The sequence below is a fragment of the Xenopus laevis genome, chromosome 6L (genome assembly GCF_017654675.1).
Source record: "Xenopus laevis strain J_2021 chromosome 6L, Xenopus_laevis_v10.1, whole genome shotgun sequence".
Taxonomy (NCBI): domain Eukaryota; kingdom Metazoa; phylum Chordata; class Amphibia; order Anura; family Pipidae; genus Xenopus; species Xenopus laevis.
The window spans coordinates 98,190,013-98,216,931 of record NC_054381.1 but is presented as its reverse complement, the minus strand read 5'-3'; the positions used below and the strand labels follow the sequence as shown (position 1 = coordinate 98,216,931).

The 26,919-nt window shown below is 37.9% G+C and overlaps 1 protein-coding gene across 4 annotated transcripts in view; it reads right to left on the bottom strand.

Annotated features, from left to right (window-relative positions):
* Window positions 1–13,015: 13,015 nt before the first annotated feature.
* Window positions 13,016–26,919, bottom strand: part of LOC108718532 (kinesin-like protein KIF13A) — a 133,509-nt gene continuing 119,605 nt past the window's right edge. For 2 of the 4 annotated variants that reach the window (XM_041566308.1, XM_041566309.1), the window contains 4 exons: window positions 23,750–23,895; window positions 22,700–22,804; window positions 19,944–20,967; window positions 13,016–13,648 (listed from right to left, as the gene is read on the bottom strand). In XM_041566308.1, coding sequence (XP_041422242.1) covers window positions 13,362–13,648; window positions 19,944–20,967; window positions 22,700–22,804; window positions 23,750–23,895 — 1,562 coding nt within the window. In that variant the 3' untranslated portion in view covers window positions 13,016–13,361. The remainder of the gene's footprint in view (window positions 13,649–19,943; window positions 20,968–22,699; window positions 22,805–23,749; window positions 23,896–26,919) is intronic. The other 2 variants (XM_041566310.1, XM_041566311.1) reach the window with 1 other exon arrangement.

Below are 26,919 nucleotides of genomic sequence, written 5' to 3'. Positions count from 1 at the left end.
AAGCAGGAAGTAGTGTTCTGGCTATTATATTAGATATCCAGTCACTCCAGCATTTATACATTTAATTTTTGGATAACTGAGTTGTCAATCATATATTGCCAGCCTGGCCTCTATGCCTGAGGCATGGGGGGCACTCAAGTACTTTCACTTTCCATTCTAAACTTACTAGATGTAACTGCACAGTATATAATTGTTTAGCCTGGGCATGGGCATCAAGTCCCCAATTCTGGCACATACACAATATTTTGGGGTGATAAAACACTTGTCTTAAAGGGATACTGTCATGGGAATCTTTTTCTCTCTAAATGCATCAGTTAATAGTGCTGTCCCAGCAGAATTCTGCACTGAAATCGATTTCTCAAAAGAGCAAAAACATTTTTTTACAATATCGATTTTTGCAGCTTAGTTAAGATCAGGTACAACGTTTTGTTTTATTATTACAGAGAAAGGGGAAATAATTGTTAAAAATTTGAATTATTTGCTTACAATGGACTCTATTGGAGATGGCTAACAGGGTTTCCAGATAAGGGATTCCCATACCTGTACTTTGGCTTTTATATGTCTGTGTTTGATGGGTTTCATACTTGCCAATATATTAAAGCACAAGCTAATCACAAGGCTAAGTGCACTATACTGGCCATAATATCTTTTAAAATGAAACATATAATACATATTTATATATTTTTTTAACTTTGGGCCATTTTTTTTAGCAAAATGACAGACTTTTTTTGACTACTGCGGTTTACCCTGGAACCTTAACTTCTGCATTTCTCAGCAACTGTATTTTGGAAACAATGCAGTTTGTGATAGAGTAGTTTTCTGTTTCCCTACTGCTAGAATGGGAAGCCGATGCCTGTGGTATGAAGGGTTTTTAATTATTATGTATATGCCTTAAAGATATAGAATGTTCAAGATACAGTGTTTCAAGTCTCGATTTATTGTTAAAAATTGAAATTATCACAATATGATGCTTGTCTTAGTAAAGGTGAACAAAAGTAATAAGGGAGAATGCAGTTCAGCAATATTTGTGAATCTAGTTGAATTGAATAAGCTGAAAAATTCTCCAAAAACCCTTACATTTTTTTTATTTGTGGTTTTTGTATTTCAAATATTTTATTCAAGTTTTACAATAAAACACATGGAATTGAAATTACAGCTTATTAAGATGCAGTCTCAAGAACATCTATTATAAATGACACAACTAGTCCTTTATAAATAGGGACGTAGCAAAAGAAAATTATACAATATTTTGCCATTGGAGAAATATTATATTTGGGAGAATGCTGAGCATATAGCTTGATAATTGACTCTCAAGACCAAGGAAGAATTTTATTTAGAGATGATATAGAAAATTAGTAATATCTGGAAACAGAACGTCAATTACAGTATAATGAAGTATTGAATAGCTCAGTTTGATGATTTATGGGAAGAATAGTAGGTTTGAAAGTAACATTTTTTTTACTGATATAAATAATTATATAGTGGCTAATCCACAATCCAAAATGGATCTCAATTATCTCTTTTAGCCAATTTTATAGGGTAAGGGAAGAGACACACATGGAGATTCGGGGAGATTTTCACCTGGTTGACAAATCACCTCTTCTTCAGGTGACTAATCTCCCCAAACTGCCTTCCCGCTGGCTAGAATCTAAATTGCCGGTGGGATCGCATGCGGAGTGCTTCATTTTCCGAAATTGCCTCACGAGGAAACTTTGGGCGTCTTTGGAAAATTGAAGTGCTCTGAGTGCCATCCCACTGGCGATTTAGATTCTAGCCGGCGGAAAGGGATTGCGGGGAGATTAGTCGCCCGAAGAAGAGGCGATTTGTCACTGGGGGGCTAAACTCCCCGAATCTCCACGTGTGTCTCTGCCCTAAAGAATAACAGCAACAAACAAGAAAGTTTTCATATGCAGGCAAGAACAATGGGTGATTTATTTAAAGAAAGAGGATATTATAGCCAAAGTATTACGCATTTGTCATATTTGGATATATGGATAGAAAGAAACAGGTAAAGAATCACAATTATTTATCATGAGTATAATTTATGTGATAATGATATCAAAGGATATTTAATATTGTAATGTACAAAGAGAGAAAATACACAAGTGAAAGAGCAGATAAAACGGCTTCTCATGTAAATATGGAGTGAAAAATAAAAATAAATCATACTAATATTAGTCCTAAAGAATATGAAATTGAGGGCTATACCAGATATGTTACTAATGTACTATAATTGTTAGACTGTCCCTGTGAGCTTTAGTATGTGGGCAAAACTAATAAGAAAACATAAGGGAAGGATTTAGAACAGTTCTGTTTTCCAGAGAATTTGTACCCCCCCCTATTGAAAGAGGGACTGCATGTCCCAGAATCCATCACTTCACAATGGAACAAGCTGAGGGAGGGTTCAATGACTCTGTTATGCTGAGAATGGTGGGGAAATGGGCCACGCGAGTCAGAGACAATCTACCATGGTCACCTCTCAATCTCAGGAATAAGAAAAGATATAAAAGAGACAATGCTTTAATAATGTCCTCAGATAAAACAGAATGCAATGCAGTTTATTTATTAAATGAACTATGGGAAGATTATGTTTTATAATGGTAGCTAAATAGCACTTTTGAGCAGAGAATAGACAATAAACAGTTCATCAGAACATAGTCTGTTCACAGGTTCTTGCCAGGTACTTTTTTGGCAAGCCACAATACCAAAAATAAATCCTGCTTGTCTGAGCACTACCTTGTACTTCTGGTATTATTTCCTCACTATACAAAGGCCCCTTAAAAGGGGACTAATCCACAACTCTGCTCTTAACGTGGTATGTGGTTCCAGTTGCGGAATTTCCAGCAATATTTGATACATGCCCTAAAGAATTGTGTGAGGGAACTGACGGATTTCTGCCATGATGCTCCTCATGGCTCCTTTTATTTCCTGGAAGATGCAATAAGAGTATGATGTCATGGAACTATAATTTTCCTGCAAAACATGAGTATTGTCAATAGATTCTAAAAGCAGTATTTTTTTTTTGGACTATTTTTTTTTAACAAACATTTTTTTCCCATATGGTTTTATAAATCTTTGTGTTGCATGAACTGGTTCTTTTTGCTTATGAGTTGATTGTATTTGCACGGTGTCACTACAGATTAGAAATATATCATTTTATCAGAAATCTTTTCTAGGGTTGCCACCTTTTCTGTAAAAAAATACTGGCCTTCCTATATATTTATCTTTTTTCCCTATTGACAACATTGGGATCAGCCTTCATTGTTACCGTGAAACATCAAAAGAGGCTGGCACACGCCTGGACCCACAAAATTGTAAAGCCGGAGTCAGATTTGTAAAAGGTTAAAAAGTTTACATTTTATTCCCATAATTAAGAACCAAGGCCTTGCACGTTTTGTGTCTATCAGGGACACTTAGGGGCACATTTACATATGGTCGAATATCGAGGGTTAATTAACCCTCGATATCCGACTGCCGAATGTAAATCCTTAGACATTTTCGAATATCGAAGTCGAAGGATTTACCGCAGTTTTGTTAGATCGAACAAAAAATCCTTCGAATCGTAGGATTCAAAGGATTTTAATCCTTCGATCTAACGATTTTTCTACGACCAAAAAAACATAGGAAAGCCTATGGGGACCTTCCCCATAGGCTAACATTGCACCTCGGTAAGTTTTAAGTGGCGAAGTAGGGGGTCTAAGTTTTTTTTAAAGAGACAGTACTTCGACTATCGAATGGTCGAATATTCGAACGATTTTTAGTTCGAATCGAAGTCGTAGTAGAAGGTCGAAGTAGCCAAAAAAAACATTCGAAATTCAAAGTTTTTTTTATTCTATTCCTTCACTCAAGCAAAGTAAATGTGCCCCCAAGTCATAGGTGTGTCCCTGGTAGAAACGAAATGTGTCAGGCCTTGGTTCTTAATTATGGAGAATAAAATTTAAACTTTTAAACCTCTTTTGAGGTTTCTTGATGTCTACTCCCTTTGCTGAAGGTCTGGGGAGTGTGTATAGCTGTAAGCTCATTCAAAGTATTTAAAACACTGCATATACTGGTTACATATTTGTATAGTTTGTAGAATTTTTACTGGCCAGGCCGGTAAAATACCAGCCAGGCGGCAACCCTTATCTTTACATACAATACGTATTTATGTAATAAAATATGTTACCTAATACATTGAGCACTTTAAGAAGTTTATATTTTGAATTGTTTATAGATTATAAATAGACTTGTATAAAGTATTAGACACTCAGAAGCACATTTATCAATATTCGAAATTCGAATATTCGATTATTTATTATAAAAAAACGAATATCTTTATAGAGTTGAAAACTCAAATCTAATCCGATAAAAAGTGAATGTCAGGAAGGCTGCAAACCTCTCCCATTGACTTATACAGCAATTCAGCAGGTTTTAGGTGACAAAGTCAAATTTGAAATCTTAAAGTGCCAGAGTATGATAAATCTCAAAAAATGCAATTTTATAAAAAACTTAAATCAAGTTTGGATAATTCCCTAGTCGAATTTGACAGCTTTGACCATAGAAAAATGAATTTTCAATTCGACCCTTAATAAATCTGCCGCTTACTAAATACTTTGTGGGTTTGCAAGATATCATCTTGAAGAGGTCTCCTGGAACTTGTTTCAGGCCCTGATTGTGCCAATTATTGGTGTTTTCTTTTTCAACAATATTTTTATTGTTTCACAAACAAATGCAAAGTGTACATATCAAAATTTTGACAGGTTATCAAAAGCAGTGCAACAGTCGAAAGCGGACACAAGTAAAATATCAGTGCACATTGTTACAACGTAAGATGTCAACAGTGAATAGACAAAATAAAATCGTTGCAAATTATTATGAGACCACGTGAGTCTGTTATGTTGCATTGGTTATCAACTTTAATCTTTACACAACTATGAAACAGTGAAATCAAAGAGCCACCTATTTATTAGATTGCATGGGAAAGACTGATAAATTGCGAAATAAGTCACAGGAATATCAATATATCTCAAAAATAGAATAGAGTGATAGTAGGAAAATCAAATGGAAAGGAGCTGATAAACGTTGGGATCACTGCGTCTGTACTCCAACCAGGGCTGCCAAATCCTTAGGAATTTATCATGGGTGTTGTTGAGAAAACTAGCTAATTTTTCATTCACCATAATCCAATCCATTTAATTATTGGTGCTTTCTGTATGAAGACCCTTGCTTCCTGTGTATGCAAGCACATAGGGCCCAACTGCAGGTGATGTTTATGCACAGTGGTGCCCCATGTAAACTATTTATAGTAATGTTTTGGTGGACACAGAAATAAATGGTCACTGACATGTTTACAGCTACTGCCATCCAGCAGTTAGAGCACTGCCATCTAGTGTCCAAAAACAACAAAACATGTAGACCCTTACAGCAAAACAGTGCCTATTATCAATAAAAGCTTTGCCTTTGTTTGTAAAGTGGTCTGTCTGGAACATTTTTGTTTTAAGCTGTTACTGGTTCTGTCATATATATAGATTAATTGATTTCCATACATAACCTGTTTGAGGAGCACCTCATAAGATACACACAGTACTGTCACATAATTTGTAATAACTAACACATTCATACAGCAGGGGGTCTTTATGCATTAACTTACTGATGTGATTTGCATTAAAGTGAGTTATTCATCAGACGCCAGGGAAATGTTGCACAAAATAACTTACTTTTATGGGATTACTGTTTCTACTTATTGATCTTCCTGCATATCACTAACACAGCTGAACAGTAAATCAACATGTAGCATTTACTAATTGGTTTCTATGTGTTATGTGATGTGGGCCAACTTGCATCCTCCCCATCATCTTAGTAGCAAGGCCATGAAGGGTGAGAGGTTGGTGAATGCTGCCATGATAGTAACTTGGAAATTGAAATTACGGTAAGTAGAAATAATTTCTATCTTTCCCCGAGTCACCAAGGCAGGAAATCACCAACATAGGACATACCAAAGCTAGGAAGGACAGGACAACATATGCTGCATAATGTTACTTTATTCAACACAAATTAGTGACCACAGACAGGAAAAAAGTGACCAATGACCATAAAGGAGAATTCAACCCTAAAGTAAAAAAAAACCCTGGGGGGGAGGAAGGAGGGGGTCTATGTAGGGTGGGGGGTAGGATTTTTCTAACTTTAGGGTTTAGTTCTCCTTTAAAGGGGTAGGGATTAGCCATGCTGGTGATTTGCTGCCATGGTGACTTTAATTAAAGTTTTTCTCTCCACACTACTGGGCATCAGGTAACGGAGAGAAGAAAGAAGAGGATCACTCCAGGGTGCTCGCTTAGAAGAACCCCAGGGCAGTGCAGTTTTTTGCTAACAGAAGCACTGGCCTGGGGTATCAGGTAAGTGAATAAAATCTATAGGGGTCCCTAACTTTTGGTACCCCCCCAGTGATTTCATTTTTACCTCTCCTTTAAATAACTGGTCTAAAGGAGCAGTACTACCCACATGTGCAATGAATAGTGCTTGTGCTGAACATATGTTTTGCCAATTGTTTTTATTACAAAAGTAATTTGGTCCTTGGTCCAATTAAATAGCCACTATACAATCATTCCCCCCATACCTTTTTTAGTTAGTATTTTGTTAGTAAGGGTCCTTTAGGCTAGGGCCAGATGATGTTGGATCTTGGCCTGTGTTTCTCCATAGGACAAGAATCCAATGCCCCGCTGCTCTTGCGCTACGCTCTGCCTGCACCCGGAAGCATTGTTTCTGCTCAGGTGCAGGCAGACAGAGCCGATTTTAGTGCCGAAATATGACATTTTGCATTTCATGTAGAAATCTGCCCGCAGTTAGAAGGGCAAGGGGGGGCAAAAGGGCAGCTGATCATCTGCTTTGCAAAGGGTTGATTCCCCTACGTATTTATTAGGTCAAACAAAAGGTTCACAGCATTTCACGGGCTGGTCCCTTCGTCAGGTGACCTGACCTGACAAAGGGGCCAGCCCCCGAAACGTTGTGAACCTTTTGTTTGACGTAATAAACACGTAGGGAGATCACCCCTTTGCAAAGCTATTGCCAGTACTTCGTTCCTATACTCGTAAGCCGTATCCCCCAAGGACTGAGCACCTAGCAACAGCTATTAAGGAGGGCCAAGGTGTGCAGGCGAGTTTGGTCTTACAGCTGATCATCTGGCCTTAGTCTTTTAAGGCAGAGACACAGGTGGAGTATCAGGGAAATGTAGTTGCCTGGCGACAAATCGCCTCTTCTTTGGGCAACTAATCTGCCCGAAGTGCCTTCACGCCAGCGGTGACTTCGGAAAATGAAGCGCTCCAAGTGCCATCCTGACGCCGATTTAGATTCTAGCTGGCGGGTAGGCAATTCAAGGAGATTAGTCGCCCGAAGAAGAAGCGATTTGTCGCCGGGCGATTAATCTCCCAGAATTTCCACGTGTTTCTTTGCCCTTACAGTGTTTAATCTGATTATCTACCTTATCTATCTTCCTGACAGGTACAAGAACTTGTATGTTTTTCAAGCATATTAAGAACAATATAGCTGGTTCTTTTAGAAACCATCTGAAGTTGGATCTAGAAGATAACATGTAACATCCAAGGGTAAGAGTCTTAGAAAAACAGATAATGGAACAATTACCACTCAAAATATTGGTCCATCATTACTGTTAAGTGTAGCCCAAGTTACACACCCCATGCAGATTTTAAGTGCCTTACCTCTTGCACGCTGATGCGAGAACAGGCTGTTTCTTTGCTTGCAAATAGACAAAGGTGGAGGAAAAGTGAGCCTTTGTGTACATACAGAGGGATTTGGTGCAAAGATGTATCCTGTTGGTACCTGTGTAAATTCCTGTGTGATTCCTCTGGCTCTGATCCTTATGCACAAGGAACACAGACACACAAAGAAAACTCACTAACATATGTGAACTGTAAAGGATAGTAAAGCTGGGAAAAAAGTGGTAATGGGAGTTGGGCTATTTGTTTACTAAAGATACATAGGCAGTTTGAAAGTGACAGTCTGCTGCTTCTTTGTAGCAAAGTATATTAGACTTTATGTTTACATTCAGGTCAATCAGGAATCAAATTTTAAATAATTTAAATCTTTAAATCTAACCATTACAAATTTTAATCATCGGGACCGGAGCAATGGGGATTGGCGCACAGGAAATTTAAAACATTATTGTATCTCCTGCAGATCCCCAGTATTTTTGCACCAATGTGGGTGTGATTGGGCAGCATGCCGCCCCCTAAAATCCTGCCTCCCTAGGCCTTGGTGGTCTTTCCACAAATCCAGGCCTGCATATACATAAAGTATATTGTGAGTGGGTCCCTAAGCTCAGTAAGTGACAGCAGCACAGAGCATGTGCAGTGAATCAGCAGAAAAGAAGATGGGGAGCTACTGGGGCATCTTTGGAGACACAGATCTTTACTGCTAAAGGACTGTGGTTGCCTTGGGCTGGTAGAGAAGCCCAAAACATAATGTACCACATTTCTAACCCATTTCTTTAGTTAAGCTCTAGTTCTCCTTTAAAGGAAAAACAAAACACATGAAAGGATGATGTGGGTACTCAGAATACAGGGTTAGTGATTTGGCTGGGTAACGAGCAGTGTGCAGTTGGGTAAAAGGCAGGTAGCAGTACCTGCAAATAATGACAGTGTAGGGCTGGGTATTGGGAAGGTAACAAAGCATTCTGTGAAAACTAACATCAGGCAAATGCAGGTGCTGTCAACTTTATTGATTGTTGCGTTTTTTTCCTAATCATTTTAATTTTGTTTTTTAAATATTGACCATTTGAACGCTCACCAAATTTAGTATGTGGTTCGGGTTCAATTGACCGAACCTGTCGCTTACTTAACTTAAATACAATCTTGAAGATCAGGGTCACTCACCGTTCTCTGTTGGAGGTCCGGGTGCTGCGCCCCAAACCCGTAGCTTGGGGAGAACACGTGGACGCACTCCAGGAACCCCTCGGACGTTGCTCCCTTTGTACAAAGATTAACTAGTGCTGTTACTTTTCTGTGAAACGCAGGCTGTTTAATATACTTTAGCATTTCCTTATCATTCTTGTTGTTACATGTTATCATGTGTTTCCTGTGGATGTTATTAATATTTCTAACAGTTACATTTTTGTTCTTACTTGTTTCTTTTAAAACGTTACATTTCTTTTTCACTTAAGGGCAAGGCCAGTCGTGGGTTTTTTAAGTTGCATTTTTAAAAAAGCTCAGTCGGGCGTTAATATGCATAAACTGCACAACCACTGAAACTAATGGAAAACGCACTATGGCAATTCTCACTGGGCGCTCGCAAGCTGAAATACGCCACGGGACGCCAGTATTGGCGTTTTTTAGCAGAAACGCCAATACGTCAAACAACCAAATCGATAGACTCTATGGGATCTGCAAGTTTGAAACCACACATTTCGTGCGTATTTTAAATATGGTGTCCAAATTCTAACAACAAAATCTAAATAACACATCTACGGTTTTACGGCCGGTGAAGTAATTACGTTGCATATTGACAATCTTTCCTGCTCTATTTTGCATGTAAATAGTTTTTCTATTACTAAATAGCTTTTCTATTTCCAGCCAGCGGAATAACGAGAACAATGAAAACGCATGTTGGGAAAAGAAACCTACTTGCTGAAAAACGCATGTTGACGGTCGCGTGTGGTTTCAGTGGCGTATTTAAGCTGATGGAGCTTTTTAAAAATCGAAACCTAAAGCTGCCGTGTCTGGCCTTGCCCTTATTCTGAGCTCTCTTGTTCTCAGTTATTAATGAAGTTTTTTCTCTTTTCAATTGTATTATTGTCTCTCTTTTATTGTACTGTAATACTTTTTCTATTGAATTTAAATATGAAATATTTTGCTTTATATTTAATATATAAAACAAAATATTTAATATTTAAATTCAATAGAAACAACCCTTACAGGGGTTCCTGGAGTGCGTGTCCAAAGTGGAGTAACAAAGCATTCTGCTCTTCTAAAAGAAGCTCCTCTCTTCCCAACCCCATTTTGGAGAGGCGGGTATAAAGTCCTTGCGGGTGCAGGTAGTGTGATGTGCAGGTAGCAGATGAGGATCCAGTACATCATATCTCATACAGAACGCTGGAGATTGAACGTAGATGGATAATCAATGTATCATCCACCTCAGATTCAGCTTGTCAGCATACTGGGAGCTTATCTGGTGGGTCCCCCAGTTGCCTATTTGAGATAATTAAACACATGAACCAACACAAAGAAAAAAGACAATAGAAGTGCACAGTTTGTATTCTACACACAAGGAAAATAACAGTATTGTTGGGTATAAATTACAAATTTGTACAGCAAAACTCTACAGTAAGAAAACAAGGAAATGAAGAGAGAAGAGCAGCTTTTCATTAGGGTCCTGTAAACCAAACTCTTTCAGTGCTGAGCTGCCAAGTGGATAATGATACATCAAGCCATTTGTGATCAGCTTGTTACCAGGCATCTGGAGGAATAACAGTAGTGGGAGAACATAGTCCTAAATGTTCTTAACTGAGAGAAAGCCCATTTTTGTTTTGATAGTGGTCAAATTCCTATTTCATCAATAAAAAATCATAAAATGAATTTACAAATAAACCTATTAGTTGGTAGTGCAAATGCATGTAATTTCAGTCTTGCAGTACTAGTCTACTAAGCGCTCGAGTCTGACAGTTTTTCTTTTGTTTTCATCAAATGCAAGTTTTGCCTATGCGTTTTTTATGTGCATGGAATACCCTATAGGCTGAAACTCTGCCACTGGATTATAAAGGCCCAGCCAGGGTAACTACTGATCAAATCCCAAGTACAGACCTGTATTGCTCTTATTGGGGGTTCAGTGCAGGATTTTTTGATCTTGATATAAGTTGCTTTTCTTGAACAGACTACTGAAAGTAAGGAAAGATGCGGCTTCATGGGGGCAACGGAGTGAATCTCATGGAAACAGACAAACTAATAAATCAAGCTGGACTGTTGCATCTGGTAAAACAAAGCAGCCAGACAAGATGCCAGATGTAGATTGCAGGGTTATGGCAGCAGTAGAAACTTGTGTATCTCATAAGATTGACAGTCCATCATGGGCAAAGTATTTTAAAAGGCACAAGTAACATAGTTATGGTAAATATGACCCAGTGGAGAAAAAAACCCATCATTTTTAAAAACAAAAATTTTGTCTACCTTATTATATGATAAGTTTGTATACACTTCAACTCATTTTACCTTGCTGCTCCATAGAAAGACATTTCCTGTTATTCTGTATGCAAACAACCCCATCATCATCATCATCATACATATTTCCATCTTAATAAAACCGCTTCACCTTAAACATGAAGGCATTTCTGTGTGGTCTTAATAATGGAAAACTGAATAACTATTCAGTTTCATAACGGCACCACTAAACTCATAACAACATTGGCTTCCTTATTTAACATTACCATCACTTTGGTGTTAAAATACACAGATATGATTTCTTCTTGCAGATGCCTTCTCTCTTATCTCCAGTGTTCCGCAGAGAGGCATGCAGTTTTTTTCCCCATGTGTTCTTTCTGTGGGTTACACACAGCACAAGCAAAATCCCAGCCGCTAGGTCAGTTTAACCCCTGGATATATAAAAATATATCTTGGAATATAGCAGGAATTAAATTGTGGTACTACTATTAACATGTCAGTATTAATTACTCTAGAGCAGATTGCTTTGCCAGTCAGTTCAGTAGGTGCAAACAGTCACATTAGTTGCCACAATGTGTTGACCTTCTTGCATTGTCACTAGCCCCTACACATGACAAATCTTGGCCTGACTATTCTATAAAAAGCTCTCATTATTAATGTGAATTGAAGTGGACACAATGTACAATTAACCTGTAGCTTCAGTTACTCAGAAAATATCACTACAAAATGAAATAATGCATAACAAAAGCACGTCACATGTTTACACCACTACAGTATGTAAGCATTATAAAAGCTTTTTATATCTACTTAAATGGTTTTTAAAAAAATGTTTTAAACAAGAATCCTGTATAAGTGGCAAATGAAAAGGTCTATGGCTTCATGGTTGTCAGACTTTTTGGTGCATCAGCCAGTCCGCCATAGTTAGAATATCTAGGGCAACAAATAAGTGTTTGCCCTAAATCTCACAACAGAAGACCTTTCAGTTAAGAGCAATTCTCCCAAAATGTTGTTCTATTTAGCCTTAAAGGGATACTGTCATGGGAAAACATGTTTTTTTCAAAACACATCAGTTAATAGTGCTCTTCTAGCAGAATTCTGCACTAAAATCCATTTCTCAAAAGAGCAAACAGATTTTTTTATATTTAATTTTGAAATCTGACATGGGGTTAGACATATTGTCAGTTTTCCAGTTGCCCCAGTCATGTGACTTGTGCAAGAACTTCAGGCTGGAACTACTTTCTGGCAGGCTGTTATTTCTCCTACTTAATGTAACTGAATCAGTCTCAGTGGGACTTGGCTTTTACTATTGATTCCTGTTCTTATATCTACCAGGGAGCTGTTATCTTGCGTTAGGGATCTGCTATCTGGTTCCCACTGTTTTATTGTTTGGCTGCTGGGGGGGAAAGGGAGGGGGTGATATCGCTCCAACTTGCAGTACAGCATCAAAGAGTGACTAAAGATTATCAGAGCACAAGTCACACGACTGGGGGCAGCTGGGAAACTGACAATATGTCTAGCCCCATGTCAGATTTCAAAATCTGAGCCCCTCCTGCAAGTGCTCCAGTTAACCGATGACACTAAAAATTGGCTGAAGAAACTGGTTAGTAGTGTGTATTATTTCTATGTATTGTCTGCAAACCCCAGATGTTAAGAGTGCTCTTCTATTCCTAAATTAAAGGGGAACATGATATGCTTTTCAACAATAATCCTTCTAACAGGACAAAAACAGAAACATTAAAGGCAGCATGGTGCGACTATAACTAACAAAGCCCACGGAACTACCTTTCTTAGCAGAATGCACGGAACAATGCTATCAGGCAACATTTCTTTGCAACACAGGTTCTTTCTTTGGTAGATAAATAACATACTGCAACTTTTCATTTGTACAGATATGCATATATGGTTTATTTTTCTTTTCTGAATAAAATAGTCTTTTTTCCCTCTGATTAAAATAGAACTCCCAAGGCATCATATAAGAATACACCAGTACCTGCCCTCTATCTACATTTTCACTCTCAGTCGTGCTTTTAGTGTGCAGCAACAACCTGCCTACAAGGCAGACACAATTCATGTAGAGACCACATTAAAAACAGTTAGAACATTGTCTTTGACTCTATCCAGTAAATGTTTCAGAGCAACAAATTAAAACTGTACAGCTGTACATAATGTTGTTGATTGGTTCCCACACGAGATTTGTGCAGTAAGTGCAAATAATGCTTCTTAGTTAATCCAGGATTTGCGGATCTCTTGTTTTCTAGAGAATGCAGATGCCGCCTGATCCCCTGACAGGTAGGCTGCTGTCACTCCCAGCTTGGCAGCTGAAGAGTCTCGAAGCACAGCACTCTTCCTCTTGTCTATGTTCAGTGATGTCTGAGCCCGTGAAGTGCTGCTGTTGCTCCTCTGTGATGAGTCAAGTGATTTGGTAAGCCGACTGGGACGGACAAACACGCCGTACTTGGGTTTGCAGCGGAAATACTCCTTGCCTTTTACTGTCCCGTCATGTTTGCCTTAAAAGCAGAATAAAACAAATTTAAGTGGACATAAAAAGCTGCACAATAAAAGTCCTTTTCAAATCAAACATGAAACCTAAATTATTTTTTTTATTTAAGCATTCATAGCCTTAGGCATAAAGGCTGGGGCAGGCAATTACTTTCACTTTCCATTCAGCACTTCCTAGATGTCACTGCTCTCCCCAAATTCCCCCAGTTCTCTTAACCATTTAATTGAGTAACCAGTGCGTGAGGGTGGACAAACAAGATTCTGAGATGATACAAGGCTTGTCTAATAACAGTGTCCACAAAATGGCTCCTACCTGCTTGCTATAATTATGAATTTCCAGACTGAAGGAAACAAAATTCAAATAATGGTTACAGTGTAATTAAAGTTCATTTTGCTTGACTAACATGATAAAATAGGATTTAGAATTATTTTTTTGGGTGATGGCTCCCCTTTAAAAAAGAAATCAACCCTACAATTATTTTTATTGGTTGTAACTTGCTATATAGCAACATATAACTGCACAGTAGTCTCAAAGTGATTTATAGATAGTGTAATACTTTGTCTTACATATAGAGCATACCATACAGTGAAAAATAATTACATTTCTCTTCTTCTTTAGTGGTAAGCAATCGTCATTTAGTGATGTGACTCATGCCGTCAAAGTGGCACCCAGAGACTCAAAATTCAGGCCCAATCTAATTATTACATTTGCTCTGTCTTTAACAGGTTCACACACTGTTAAGAGATTATATACAATCAAACCCCAAACTTGCATTTCTAAATTTTATTTTTACCGTCCCACCAATTTCAATGTATTTCTATGGGTGCACGGCCATAGACTTCACCTAAAGGCTGTAATTGAGTTTGTGTGTTAAAGGCATTCACAGTAACAAGAGTGTGTTAGTGTGGGGTGTAAGTTTGTTAATATGTGTGTAAGGGAGTGTCACTATGATGATGTGTGTGGTAGGAGATGAAACCTTTAATGAAACACAGTACACGTTTCCCTGATTTCTAATTTTTTTTAGAAGTTACACTGTAAAATGGTGGTTCTGCTGTTATTTATGCTATATAGAATAACCAAAAGAAAAAAATTCAAATCGGTACTCAGCTACTGGTTTGTTGCCAGTGGACACATATTAACTTTCCCCTAAGCATTTAGTCATGACGATGTGCTCACAGAGTTGTGCTCAGTGGCGTAACTACAGAGGAAGCAGACCCTGCGGCTGCAGGGGGGCCCAGGAAGCATAGGGGCCCCACAAGGCCCTAATTAATTAAATATTCAATAAATATTGGTAAAACAGGCCAACCTCTAGACATTTTGGGGACCTTAAAAATAATTTGCTGTGGGGCCCAGTAATTTCTAGTTACGCCACTGGTTGTGCTCATGGGCAAAAGTAACCAGTAGAAGGTGTAAAAGTCAGATGTCGTCCCTACCATGAAAGACTTGATTTTTTCCCCACCCACATGTGAAATATTCTAGAATTGACTACAAAAGCACTGCGTATCTTGACAGCGCTATATAAATAAATGATGATGATATTCATAGACAAAAATCTACTCCAACATTTGACCCATTCCACCATAGGTCTAAGAACCTGGTCAGACCATGACCCAGTCACAAGCACACTCTCAATCCTCTACCTCGTAGTGTAAAATCAATGAATCGCTGCTTTGCAATAAAACAGTTTCACGACAATATGCACAAGCCCTGCAAGAATAAATTAACTGAAGAAGTTTCAGTCACAACTTTATGGTGTGCTCACAAATTAGTAATCCAAGGCCACCTAATTATACATGCATCTATCCTTAAAAAACAGAGAACAAACCATGCAGAATGTAATGAAACAACTCCAAGACTTGGAAGTAAAGAATAAGACATATCCAACTAATGCAATGACCAAACTCATTGCAGAAACTAGAAGCAGAATTCATGAATCAGAACTAATAAAAATAGACTATTATCTTCATAAACTACATTATAATAGATACACAAAGGGGAACAAGGCTTCTAAACAACTAGCCAATATGCTGTGGCAGAAACAAGCCAATCAAGTAGTTGATCATATTTTAGATACAGATGGAACACAAAAAACAAATCCGAAAGCTAGAGCGAATTCCTTTGCAAATTACTACTCCTCTTTATACAATTTAAAACTGGATCCCACAACTCCTCAACCTCCAAACCAAAACATAAAAGAATCTCTCGCAAAAGTGAACCTGCCACAGATATCCACAGGACAATTAAATTTACTCAACATTTCCATTACAGACCAAGAAGTGAACAAAGCACTCCACACAACCCCAATTGGGATTGCTCCAGGCCCAGATGCCTAACATCAACTCCTGGATTGCTACGGAGCGCTGATCAAAGTATGTCACGGAGTTCGGCATCTTTAGTAACAACTAGGCTTCTTTCAGAAGCACATTCAGATTACATTACAACGGTGGGTGTGTAAATTGAACGCTTTTCGTGCCTGCAATCTAGGCACTTCATCAGAGATGGCCTGACAACCCAATATTATAAAGAATTCCTAATTTCGCAGTTATCATCCTTATTCAATTACATTCTCCAACAAGGTGAATTCCCAGAAGAAATGCTAAAAGCTACAATTACCATTATACTGAAACACGGAAAGCACAAAATCAATGCCCAAATTATCGGCCAATATCAGTTTTAAATGGGGACTTAAAACTGTACACCAAAATACTTTCTAGCAGACTTAAAGAAATAAATACTACCAGAGATAATTCACCAAGATCAAACAGCGTTTGCTAAAGGGAAACAAGATACAGATAACACAAGGAAAACTATATGGACTCCGAGGAAACATTTTCCATGCCATAATGGCACTTTCCACAAAACATTCTGTCCAAGTAACCAACATGGGCTTCCTGTCGGACCCATTTCACATAACGGCTACAGATAAGGTTGCCCATTATCCCCTCTGATCTTTAATCGAATCCTGAAGCCATTGGCAAAAACAATCCGAGACTCCCAAGCAGTGTCAGGTATTAAAGTTGGCAACTAGGAATTCAAGATGGAGCTCTTTGCTGACAAAATTCTCTTATCTCTTTCTAATCCGGATTTATCACTTCCTGCAATGTTCCAAATACTTTCAGAATTTAGTCAAATTTCTTACTACAAATTGAATATAGCTAAGTATTGCCACTAGAATTATAGACAGCCCAATTAACAGACTTACAATAGACTTTCCCATTTCAATGGAAGCAACATTCAATTACCTGAATTAGGGAAATTACCCATGGAAACCTATAAAATAAATTATCCAAAAACCCTTTTCAGAAATCCAAGATCATTTCAGGAAATGGAGCCCCCTCCATATTTTCATGGATGGAAGTTCAAAAATCCTTTAAAACTTTCACAACAGCAAATTATTAATGAAAAGCACTAAAGAAGGCGGATTTGGAATTCCCAACATAGAAAACTACTACAAAGCCGCATTCATAGATCAACTGAAAATGTGGAAGCTTCCAACAAATCACAAACATTGACTATACATAGAACAACAAGTTATTTTCCACTACAACAACTTATGCGGACTGACAAGCTATTGGTACCAGAAAAACTTCACTTTATGCATGATACAACAGCATTGCAAATCTGGAACAAAACAAAAAACCAAAAAAGAAATTCATATATTCCCAGCTAAAGGTACTCCTACCAAGGTCCTCGAAACAATGATTCCAGGATTCAAAATCACAAACTGTGAAAGGAGTGAGTTGACAACCATAGCGAAACTACTCAATCAGAACATCTTAAAATCCTTTAAGGAGCTTCAAAAACAATACCAACTGCCAAAAGAAGACATATACAAATATTTCCAAATATGCCACCTTTTACTCCCATACTTGAAAAACATGCACAGTACTTCAACACATGTTCCCAGCATTGCCTGCAAACAAGAAGCAATCAAGCAGAAGGAACATTGTTCCATATATGGTGGGTATGCCGAGCACTAGCTTGTTTCTGGAATGAGGTATCACAACTCCTAAAACAAGTCACGGGATTTACTTCTAGCCTAACTCCACCTTTGGCTTTACTCAACCTTGGACTCCAGTACTATCCCCACCAACTTCGAAAAATAGCCTTTCATATACTCACCTTGGCTAGGCTCTTAATTGCCAGGAGGTGGAAATCATACCAAGCAGCAACTAAACAACTGACAATCTAACAGATAAAAACCTAGTCTATGAGAAAACATTACTCCTACACTCACCACCCTCCAGCTCACAGAGATATTCCCATCAAGCATGGAAAATTTGGAAACTACAATCCTCTAACCGGCCAAACACATAATCATTCCGAAATAATGACAACAAATAACCAATATAAACAGATAATACGACAGTAGGAGGTTGACAACAAAGATCTTCAAGAGGAAAGAACTATTATATTATATTCAAGAGGAAAGAACTATTATACCCGACAACTACCTCTAAATTTACCCTTCCTTTTCTATTTTCTTCTCTTTTCTTTCTTTGGCTTTCTGTTTAAATCGCATTGTTGACTACAATGTTGTTTAATTATATATTGGAAAATCAAAAGTCAGATGCGGTATAAGGAATATAGTTCAAGCTGGGAGAAAGAGTTTGTGGGTGAAGGTTTATTAGAGGATAGTTGAAGGAGACTTCCTTGTGGAGCAGAAAATAGATCTGTTTCAGGCCATATTGAGGGGAGGGAGCTGAATTTAGTAAAACTGAAGAAGGTTAACTGTAGGACGGCAAAGAGAATATGAGTGGAGAAAGAGCAGCACCATTAAAAAAAAATAGTGGTCTCCGATACAAATAAGCCAGCTTCAGAACATGTCAAAATCCAAGCAAGGGAGATCAGGAAGTACAGGACACTTCATTATAAATTTCTACGGTTAAAACAGTTTTGAGAACCTTAAAGGGATACTGTCATAGGAAAACATGTTTTTTTCAAAACGCATCAGTTAATAGTGCTGCTCCAGCAGAATTCTGCACTGAAATCCATTTTTCAAAAGAGCAAACAGATTTTGTTATATTAAATTTTGAAATCTGACATGGGGCTAGACATTTTGTCAATTTCCCAGCTGCCCCAAATCATGTGACTTTTGTTCTGATAAACTTCAATCACTCTTTACTGCTGTACTGCAAGTTGGAGTGATATCACCCCCTCCCGTCCCCCCCCAGCAGCCAAACAAAAGAACAATGGGAAGGTAACCAGATAACAGCTCCCTAACACAAGATAACAGCTGTCTGGTAGATCTAAGAACAGCACTCAATAGTAAAAACCCATGTCCCACTGAGACACATTCACTTACATTGAGAAGGAAAAATAGCAGCCTGCCAGAAAGCATTTCTCTCCTAAAGTGCAGGCACAAGTCACATGACATGGCGCAGCTGGGAAATTGACAAAATGTCTAGCCCCATGTCAGATTTCAAAATTGAATATAAGAAAATCTGTTTGCTCTTTTGAGAAATGGATTTCAGGCAGAATTCTGCTGGAGCAGCACTATTATTCATTTTGAAAAAAATTTTTTTTTCCCATGACAGTATCCCTTTAAACTTGCCCTGATGCACTGGGTTAACCTCTGCAATAAGGCAGAAACTTTAATAAAATTTAAAAAATTCAAGGTTTGTTCTGTGCAGGCCTCAACTGGCAGTCTGTGAATTCTGGCAAATGCTAGAGGGGCTGCTGTAAGTTGCCATAGAAAGTCCATATTTAGTGGGCTTTTGTTCTTTCCTATGGGAATTATAAACTACATGCTCCATAATTACTGCTAAATGTCATCACTTAGAACCGGTGCTTGGTGTTGTCACAGGATTTACTAAAATATTTTTATTATAATTATAATGCAGATAATAATATATTATACACTATGTAATAAAATCTGAGGATAGTAGAAGTCACCAAGGAGTTCCATGATCATTATAAATGCATGAGACTGAGGTCATGGAACTCCTCGGTGACTTCTTCTATCCTCATATTTTATTACATTGAGTATAATATATTATTATTAATTGTATTATAATTATAATACCCCTTTCAGTGAGTCATGTGACATGTGACATTACAAAGCACTGATTCTAAGTCATCACTTTTTAGCATTTATTTTGGAGCATGTAGTTTATCATTTCCATAAAAAAGAACAAAACCCTTATACTTATCCAGCAGCAAGTAGAAGCTATTAATATTCCTATGGAATATATTTACATTTTCATGGTTTTATTTCATAGGGTGAGCATATACTGTATGTTAATTTCTGAAATAATGTTTGAATACCAGAAAACAGACCAATAAAATGTTTTTTTTCCTACCTAGCTGAGCATGAAGCTCAATTCCAACCCACACACCACGTGAAAAATCGACAGTGCCAATGTACCGAACTGTCCCAGTTTTGTTCTCCCCAATGCATACTTGATCACTGAGTGCGAGACACAGTGAGTTCTGAGAAGGATTATCTTCACAGTCAGAAAGATGTAAATGATTTTTTTCAAGGGAACTATCTTCAGAAGAATGAGCGGAACATTTGCTAAATAAGGCAGCATCACCCTGGCAGTTTGAGTCATTATCATCCTCTGTTAGCAAGTGTCGGCTAGGGAGGTGGGGTAGTGAGTTGCAGTCAGCTCTATCTTTGTCTCCATTGGTAAATAAATCCAGGGAGTGCTCATGTTGCTCAAAATCTTTGCCATCTTCAGCCCCCATGAACTCTGTGAATGAATGATCTTCTAATATAGGACAGGTGTGTTCCACAGCAACTTCACTGGGCAGAAAATTTACAGTGCTTACTTTAGGTTTGTAGGTTGGGGAGTCCACAGAAGAGCACGATACACTTCTGAACAGGAGAGCAGCAGCTTTTTCAGTAGTGCAATGTGGCACTTTATCAAAGGCACTTTTTTCTGTGAGGTTTGCTAGGCTGTTTGCAGTGTCTGTAGAAATCCTACCGTTTAATCCTTTGTGAGAGTAAGATGTATGATCCTTTGCAGAATGGTGAAGCAAAACATCTCGGCTTTCAAAATCCCCAGTATGGCCAACTAAATGATCCATGCTGTCACTGGAGGGAACCACTATGTCAGAAAGTGTAGCGTTAGATGCGCTGTGAGAAAAGTAGCCGCTAGTAATACTGCTGGTGGTGGGACTCCGAGAAATCTCTTTCTCCAGAGGCCGGGAGCAAATAAAATCTGCTTTTGAGTGGATCCAGTCCTTGTTGTCCAGACTAGCATTGTAAACACTGAAATCAGCAAATTCCTCTGGGACATAAGGCTGGAAAGTTTGAAAATTACTGGAGTGGATTCCTTTTTTACTGCTCCCGTTAAATTCATTGTCCTCTTCCTCCGACTCCTTTAAACAAAACAGAGACAGTAATGACTTTAGAAGTTGATCTGTAATGAATATGCTTATACACCTTTTTTCAGGGAGTATATTATGAGCTGTGTACATTTCTTTACCACATTAATATCTCAAGCTAATTAAATCTATTGTAGCATTTTGCTTTAAGAATTTGTATTAATTTAGGGGGCATACAGGACTGGTATTTTATATTATTGTCAGGCTTCCTGCAAAGGGATGTTCAGCATCTGCTCAACCAAATTTTACGCCGGACTAAAGAATCCCAGAATAATGTTACACATTTTGAAGCTTAAGGCATGCTAGGAGCTGTAATCCATAATCTGGGAGCAGTAATATAGTTAACTCAACTTTTTCTGTTACCAGTAATATAGTCTGCCTTGATTTGGAACAGTTCCGGTATCTTCAAAGAAGCCTGACAGTCATAAAACCACTGAACTGGTCATTACAACATTCTTATCTATTTGTCAAAAAAAAAGTTTAAAACTATAGGATAAATTATGTCTATAGGGTATTTAAAAATGATAATTCACTGCATGCATAAAGAGAAGAAATAGTAATTCTGTCCAACAAGCTACTGAAATAAAATATCTCTGTGCATCAATCTGCCTAGTTTCAATATTTCCTTTTTTTGGACGGTGCTGAAACTATGGTCAAGATCCAGCACTTACTGTGACTAACTGAAACAACCCCTGTAAACCTGGGTTAGGTTCTAAGCAGCAACCCTTTTTAATGTGTTGTATGCTAGTATTATTAAATAAATCAATCAACAAGGAGCATTCAGGGCCGGAACTAGGGGTAGGAAGAAGAGGCAACTGCCTAGGACGCAATAATAGAGGGGCGCTGGGCAGTTACCTCTGAAATTGTCCTGCCTACCCCTAGCCAGGTTCACACCCCTTATTCAACTCCCTCCTGTCACCTTATCCTCCCTTCTGTCCCGTTCTCCTCCCCGCCCCTCAGTCTCGCTCCCCTCCACCGATCTCTCCCTTTTCGATCGCATACACGAGGGGTCGCAGTGGCCGGACTGGTTGCCTTGGGTGCCCGGTTGGCCTGGCCTGGCCCGGCCCTGGGAGCATTTACTATTTTTCCTCTTGAGTTTTCAATACTGAAAAGATAAATGTATCCTTTAGGTACTGAAAATTCAAGAGAAAAAATACAGCAAGTACAGCTGATTGGACTTATTACTATATCTATAGTAATATGACCAGTCAACTGTACTTGCTGTATTTTTTTAACTTGAATTTTTAGTACCTAAAGGATAAATGTATCCTTTCAGTATTGAAATTTCAAGATGAAAAAAATACAGCAAATCTAGTTTATTTAACTTATTGCTATTGATATACCATGACCTGGATCAATTAGAACCATCACAGACATTTACCATATACTTACACCTTATTAACCAATGACATTATTGCTTTTATTAGATCTGGTGCAAACGTTGCCCCTTTTACTACATTACACCTACTAATTACATGTGGCAGGGAATTATATCTGACATACAAGTTTAGGTTGTGCCATGTGCACCATTTGCTGGTCCAGGATTGTGATTCACTCATGCTGCCGGGTGGAGATATCCCAGTAAAATGGAAAGTACAGAAAGTGTGAGGAGGAAGAACAGATGGCCTGGAGAAAGAATTTATGCAGCATCTAATATTCAGTAATACAGAACTGGCAGTTACAGTACTTGCTGAACACAACGACAAAAGGCAAAACGCAGACTTACAATGATATCTTCATGAGTGTTATTGTTTTCTACTGGCATGCAGATGTCATTAGGTCCTGACGGCACAGCAGTGCCAGTGCTAACTGTCTGGGATGAAGGCATGCTCTGCAAAGGTTGAGACACATCACAGCAAGCAAACGTGAACACAAACATTAAGGTGACATGTTAAAACCGTGCAAGTGAAAGAACATAAACACACACAATAAATGTGACACATGCAAACCTAGAGGTGTCTAAACAAGCAATTAATAAGACTCGCCTGCAACATGTTGGTGAGAAGAATTCATTCTTATAATGATTTACTTACATACTTATAAAGGACAAGTGATACTATGGGGTTGTGTGCCTGGCTGTGCGTGGATAGCCCCTTCCAGTGATATGACCCTACTACATTCACACCAGAGCAGCTAAACCATGACAACACATGCTGTGAATACTAAAGATATCAAAGTGGACTGTGCTGCAGAAATGAGGAATGACACAAGACACATGTTCTGGGGGTGGGTAATAAAGAAATTAACTGCTTGATATTCTCCCAAATTCTACTATATACATAAAAAATGTTAACTTGATAATAATAAAAACGTCTTGCATGTGAATGTTGCAGAATGTACCTTCCATTTAGAGCCACTATGTTCACTGGGCTCAACATTACAGCAGCTGCCTGTTCCCACAAGTTCAGGGATTTCACAGACAATGCAAGATAGCTGCAGTAAGAAGAGATATCTCTCCATCTTGCTCAAATAAAGAAAGAAAAAAAAAATCCCTGTTTTTCCATTTACCTACAAAATGGTCTCGAAAAGGAAACTTACCTTGACATTTAAACAAACCAGTATTATGCACAGGAGGGTAATTGTGCCGACACTAGAGACACGTTGCCAAAGATTATTCTGTTTCAGTAAAACTGTCTCTTTATTAGAAGCAGAGAGATGGCAGCTTCACATATTAAAATGGCATTCTGCATGTAGTATTTTATATAAATTAATGATGAATGTGCAAAGAAAAGCTCCGCACTGGGGCCACATGATGTATGGAGACAAGATTCTGTACCTCTTGACTGAGGAGAGGCTGGCTTTCAACAGGAACCTTTCTTTTGTGCTCCTCTCTGACAGGCATCAACGGCTTGAAGAATTTTGGTGGTTGATGAGAGAATGTTTTGAATGGGCTTAAAGCATGTGCACTGTCTAGTACACTGCCTAGAAAACAAAAACCTCATGTCACTTATAACACTTATAGTTAAACATAATTGGTCTGTTATTTGCACTTTCTTCTCTTTTTTTGTAAATGCCGTGTTCTTTATCCGGAACCCATTATCCAGAAAGCTCTGAATTATGGTAAGGCCATTATAACCAAATAATAATTTTTACAAATGATTTCCTTTTTCTCTGCAATAATCAAACAGTACCTTCTACTTGATGGTAACTAAGCTGCATAAATCCAAATTGGTAGCAAAACTATCCTATTGGGTTTAATTCATTTTAAAATGAATTAAGGTATGGAGATCCTAATACAGAGACATCTCTTATCAAGACAAACCCAGGTCCCAAGTATTCTGGATAATACATCCTATACCTGTACCTGTATTTTTCACCCTGCACCTTGGAATTTACACCTTGTGCCCTGAATATCTTATTCTATACACTAGAGACTCCACACATCTTGGGAAGTGTACATTCACTACGGGTGAAATGTTCATTAGCACAGAAAACTGTGATTACACACACTAAACTTTAGTGGACCATGTGCATTACTTATTTTGACTGTTATTTTATTATTATATTGTACGATTATTGGTTGTTTTCACGGTAACAAAAAGGGGGGGGGGTCTCCTCCTCCTAGAAGGGTCTTTTGGTTTTAATGTATTTTTTACTATTATGTGTTGGCATGGTTGACAAATAAACATTTTATGCATATTCAGTACTATCGGCTTATGATATCACTTGGCTTCCTGGGGGACGAGTCCTATGGTATGTTTTATTTTTTTTATTTATAATACAAATTTATAATTACCGACACCCTGGGATCATAGCCATCCATACAATGCTAATTATTGCTTGTTTTATTTCATTTATATTTAATATGCCCTGAATATCTGCCATGCTCCGGTGTTCGGAAGTGTTGTTTACAGGAGAAGCAGGTGGTCTGAAGCACATGGCCCTCCCCAGGCAAAACCCTAGCTAGCTCTTAATTTAGAGCAGAAATGCCAGCGAGGCAATGCAAGGTGCTAGGAAGCCCTGTATTTACTGTCTATTGCAAGTGCTATCCACAGGGCACCCTTCTGCCTGTTACTACTGCACTTATACAATGCTACACTTTGATTCCTTTCATCCACCCCATGTAAAAAAATCCTTACCAAAATCGCAATTTAAACTGATTAAGCGTATGTATGGATAGGATCCAGCAATGTGTATATAAAAGGAAGATTGTACCAACAGTTTATGTAAAATGTTTCTATATCTTGAACTTGCAATAGTGTGTATACAATGTAGTTAAGGATATTCAGCTGTGTTTAATTATGATGTTGCAGCCAATAGATGGCGCTGTGTAGAACAGTATAAAATGTGTAACCATTTGTGCACTCAGTAGCTTGAGGAAAGGCTAATGGATGCCTGAAACGTTGCTGTACTTTGTCTGAATAAAGCCCTTACAATAAAGGCTTTTTAAGAAATTCCTGCTGGGTGCTGTCTATTTATGCAAATTACTACTGCACTTTGCACTACATGTAAGTGCTTTGTGAATGAGGCTCTAAAGGCTGTTATATTTACTAACCCTTCATAAATGACTTTTTTTTTTAAAACTGAGAATTCTATAATAACTTATAATACAGGAAGAATGCTTGAACAAGTAGACAATATATCAGATGTTGAAAAACATGTTTTGCCAAACATGTTTTGAAACTGGCATAAATTTGAAAATAAACATATATTTTTCAGAAAACAAAATTTTGTAGTTCTCTATGTTGTACTATTTGCAGTTAATATAGGGGTTAAATGTTTTGCATATCATGCCATTCTCTCTTTATTTACATTTTACAAGTATTCCAACTTTTTTGGAAATTGTGTTGCATATTAGTAATGTTCTCACTACAGTACTCTAGTTACAAACGCATTACTGGGAATTCCGCGCTTCCACAGATTTTCAGATTAGATATTGCAAATTTCTGTTTTGATATATATATATCTTAGTTTGGGGTTGGTTTCTTACAAGCAATACATAACTGGATTTTTCTTTTGTAAAATAATGCCTGTATGGTTATAATGGCCTAATAGACACAAGTACACTTATATTATTGTACAGTAGCACTGATGAAAAGTTTCTAAAGTTTCTATATTAAAAAGAGATAGATGTTGCATTCAAATGAACAAAAGCAAAGGATCAAGATAAATCACATTTTAATCCTGCACTAATAAAAAAGATTTGTCTGTTACTGTCTTCCATTTCCTTTCCTACTACTGCCTCTATCCAATCATCTGTAACTCAAAAATACCAGCAGCTCAGGCTCAAATGACTGGCAGTGGAGTCTTCCTATTACAACATGATGGGAGGGAACTGCTGCGGATTGACAGAATTTTTATGAAGTTAATTATATGCTATAAAATCTTTACAGCCTTGCCTGGATTGTTACCTCCCTTACTCCTGTGTTGCAATACTGCATAGAAGTTGCTTTGATTGCTTTTTACACAGAATCACAAACACTTTACTTAAACAATGTTGAGGTTCACACAATTCTGTGTAAGGAGTGATCAAGGTCGGCAACTTGTAAGCAGCACTAAAAGATGTAATTCCGACCTGGTCATCAAATGTCTACATTTTCCTTAGCATAGACAAACCAGTGAGGGAGTGATAAAATGGCGTTCCACAGGCTATAAAATGTTATATTAATAAAAAGAAGCATATTAAAAGATAAGAAGCATGCTGCAATATATTAGTTATTTTCTCTATTAGTTACATAATACATCTTGCAAATGACAGCTATATCTTTTCTACAGAATCTAGTGGTGCTTATTATACACAATTTGGCCCATATAACAAATCACTGATAAACCCTTCTCAATTCCACTGCTTTTCTATTACCTATGTTAATGCAATATATACACACATATATATTTACTTATTTAAGATAACATCCTCAGGAGCCTACAGAACTAGTCTATTGTCGGACACTGCATACAATTAAAATAACAGAATATACTTTCATTTTACTGTTTCTTTTCATTTAA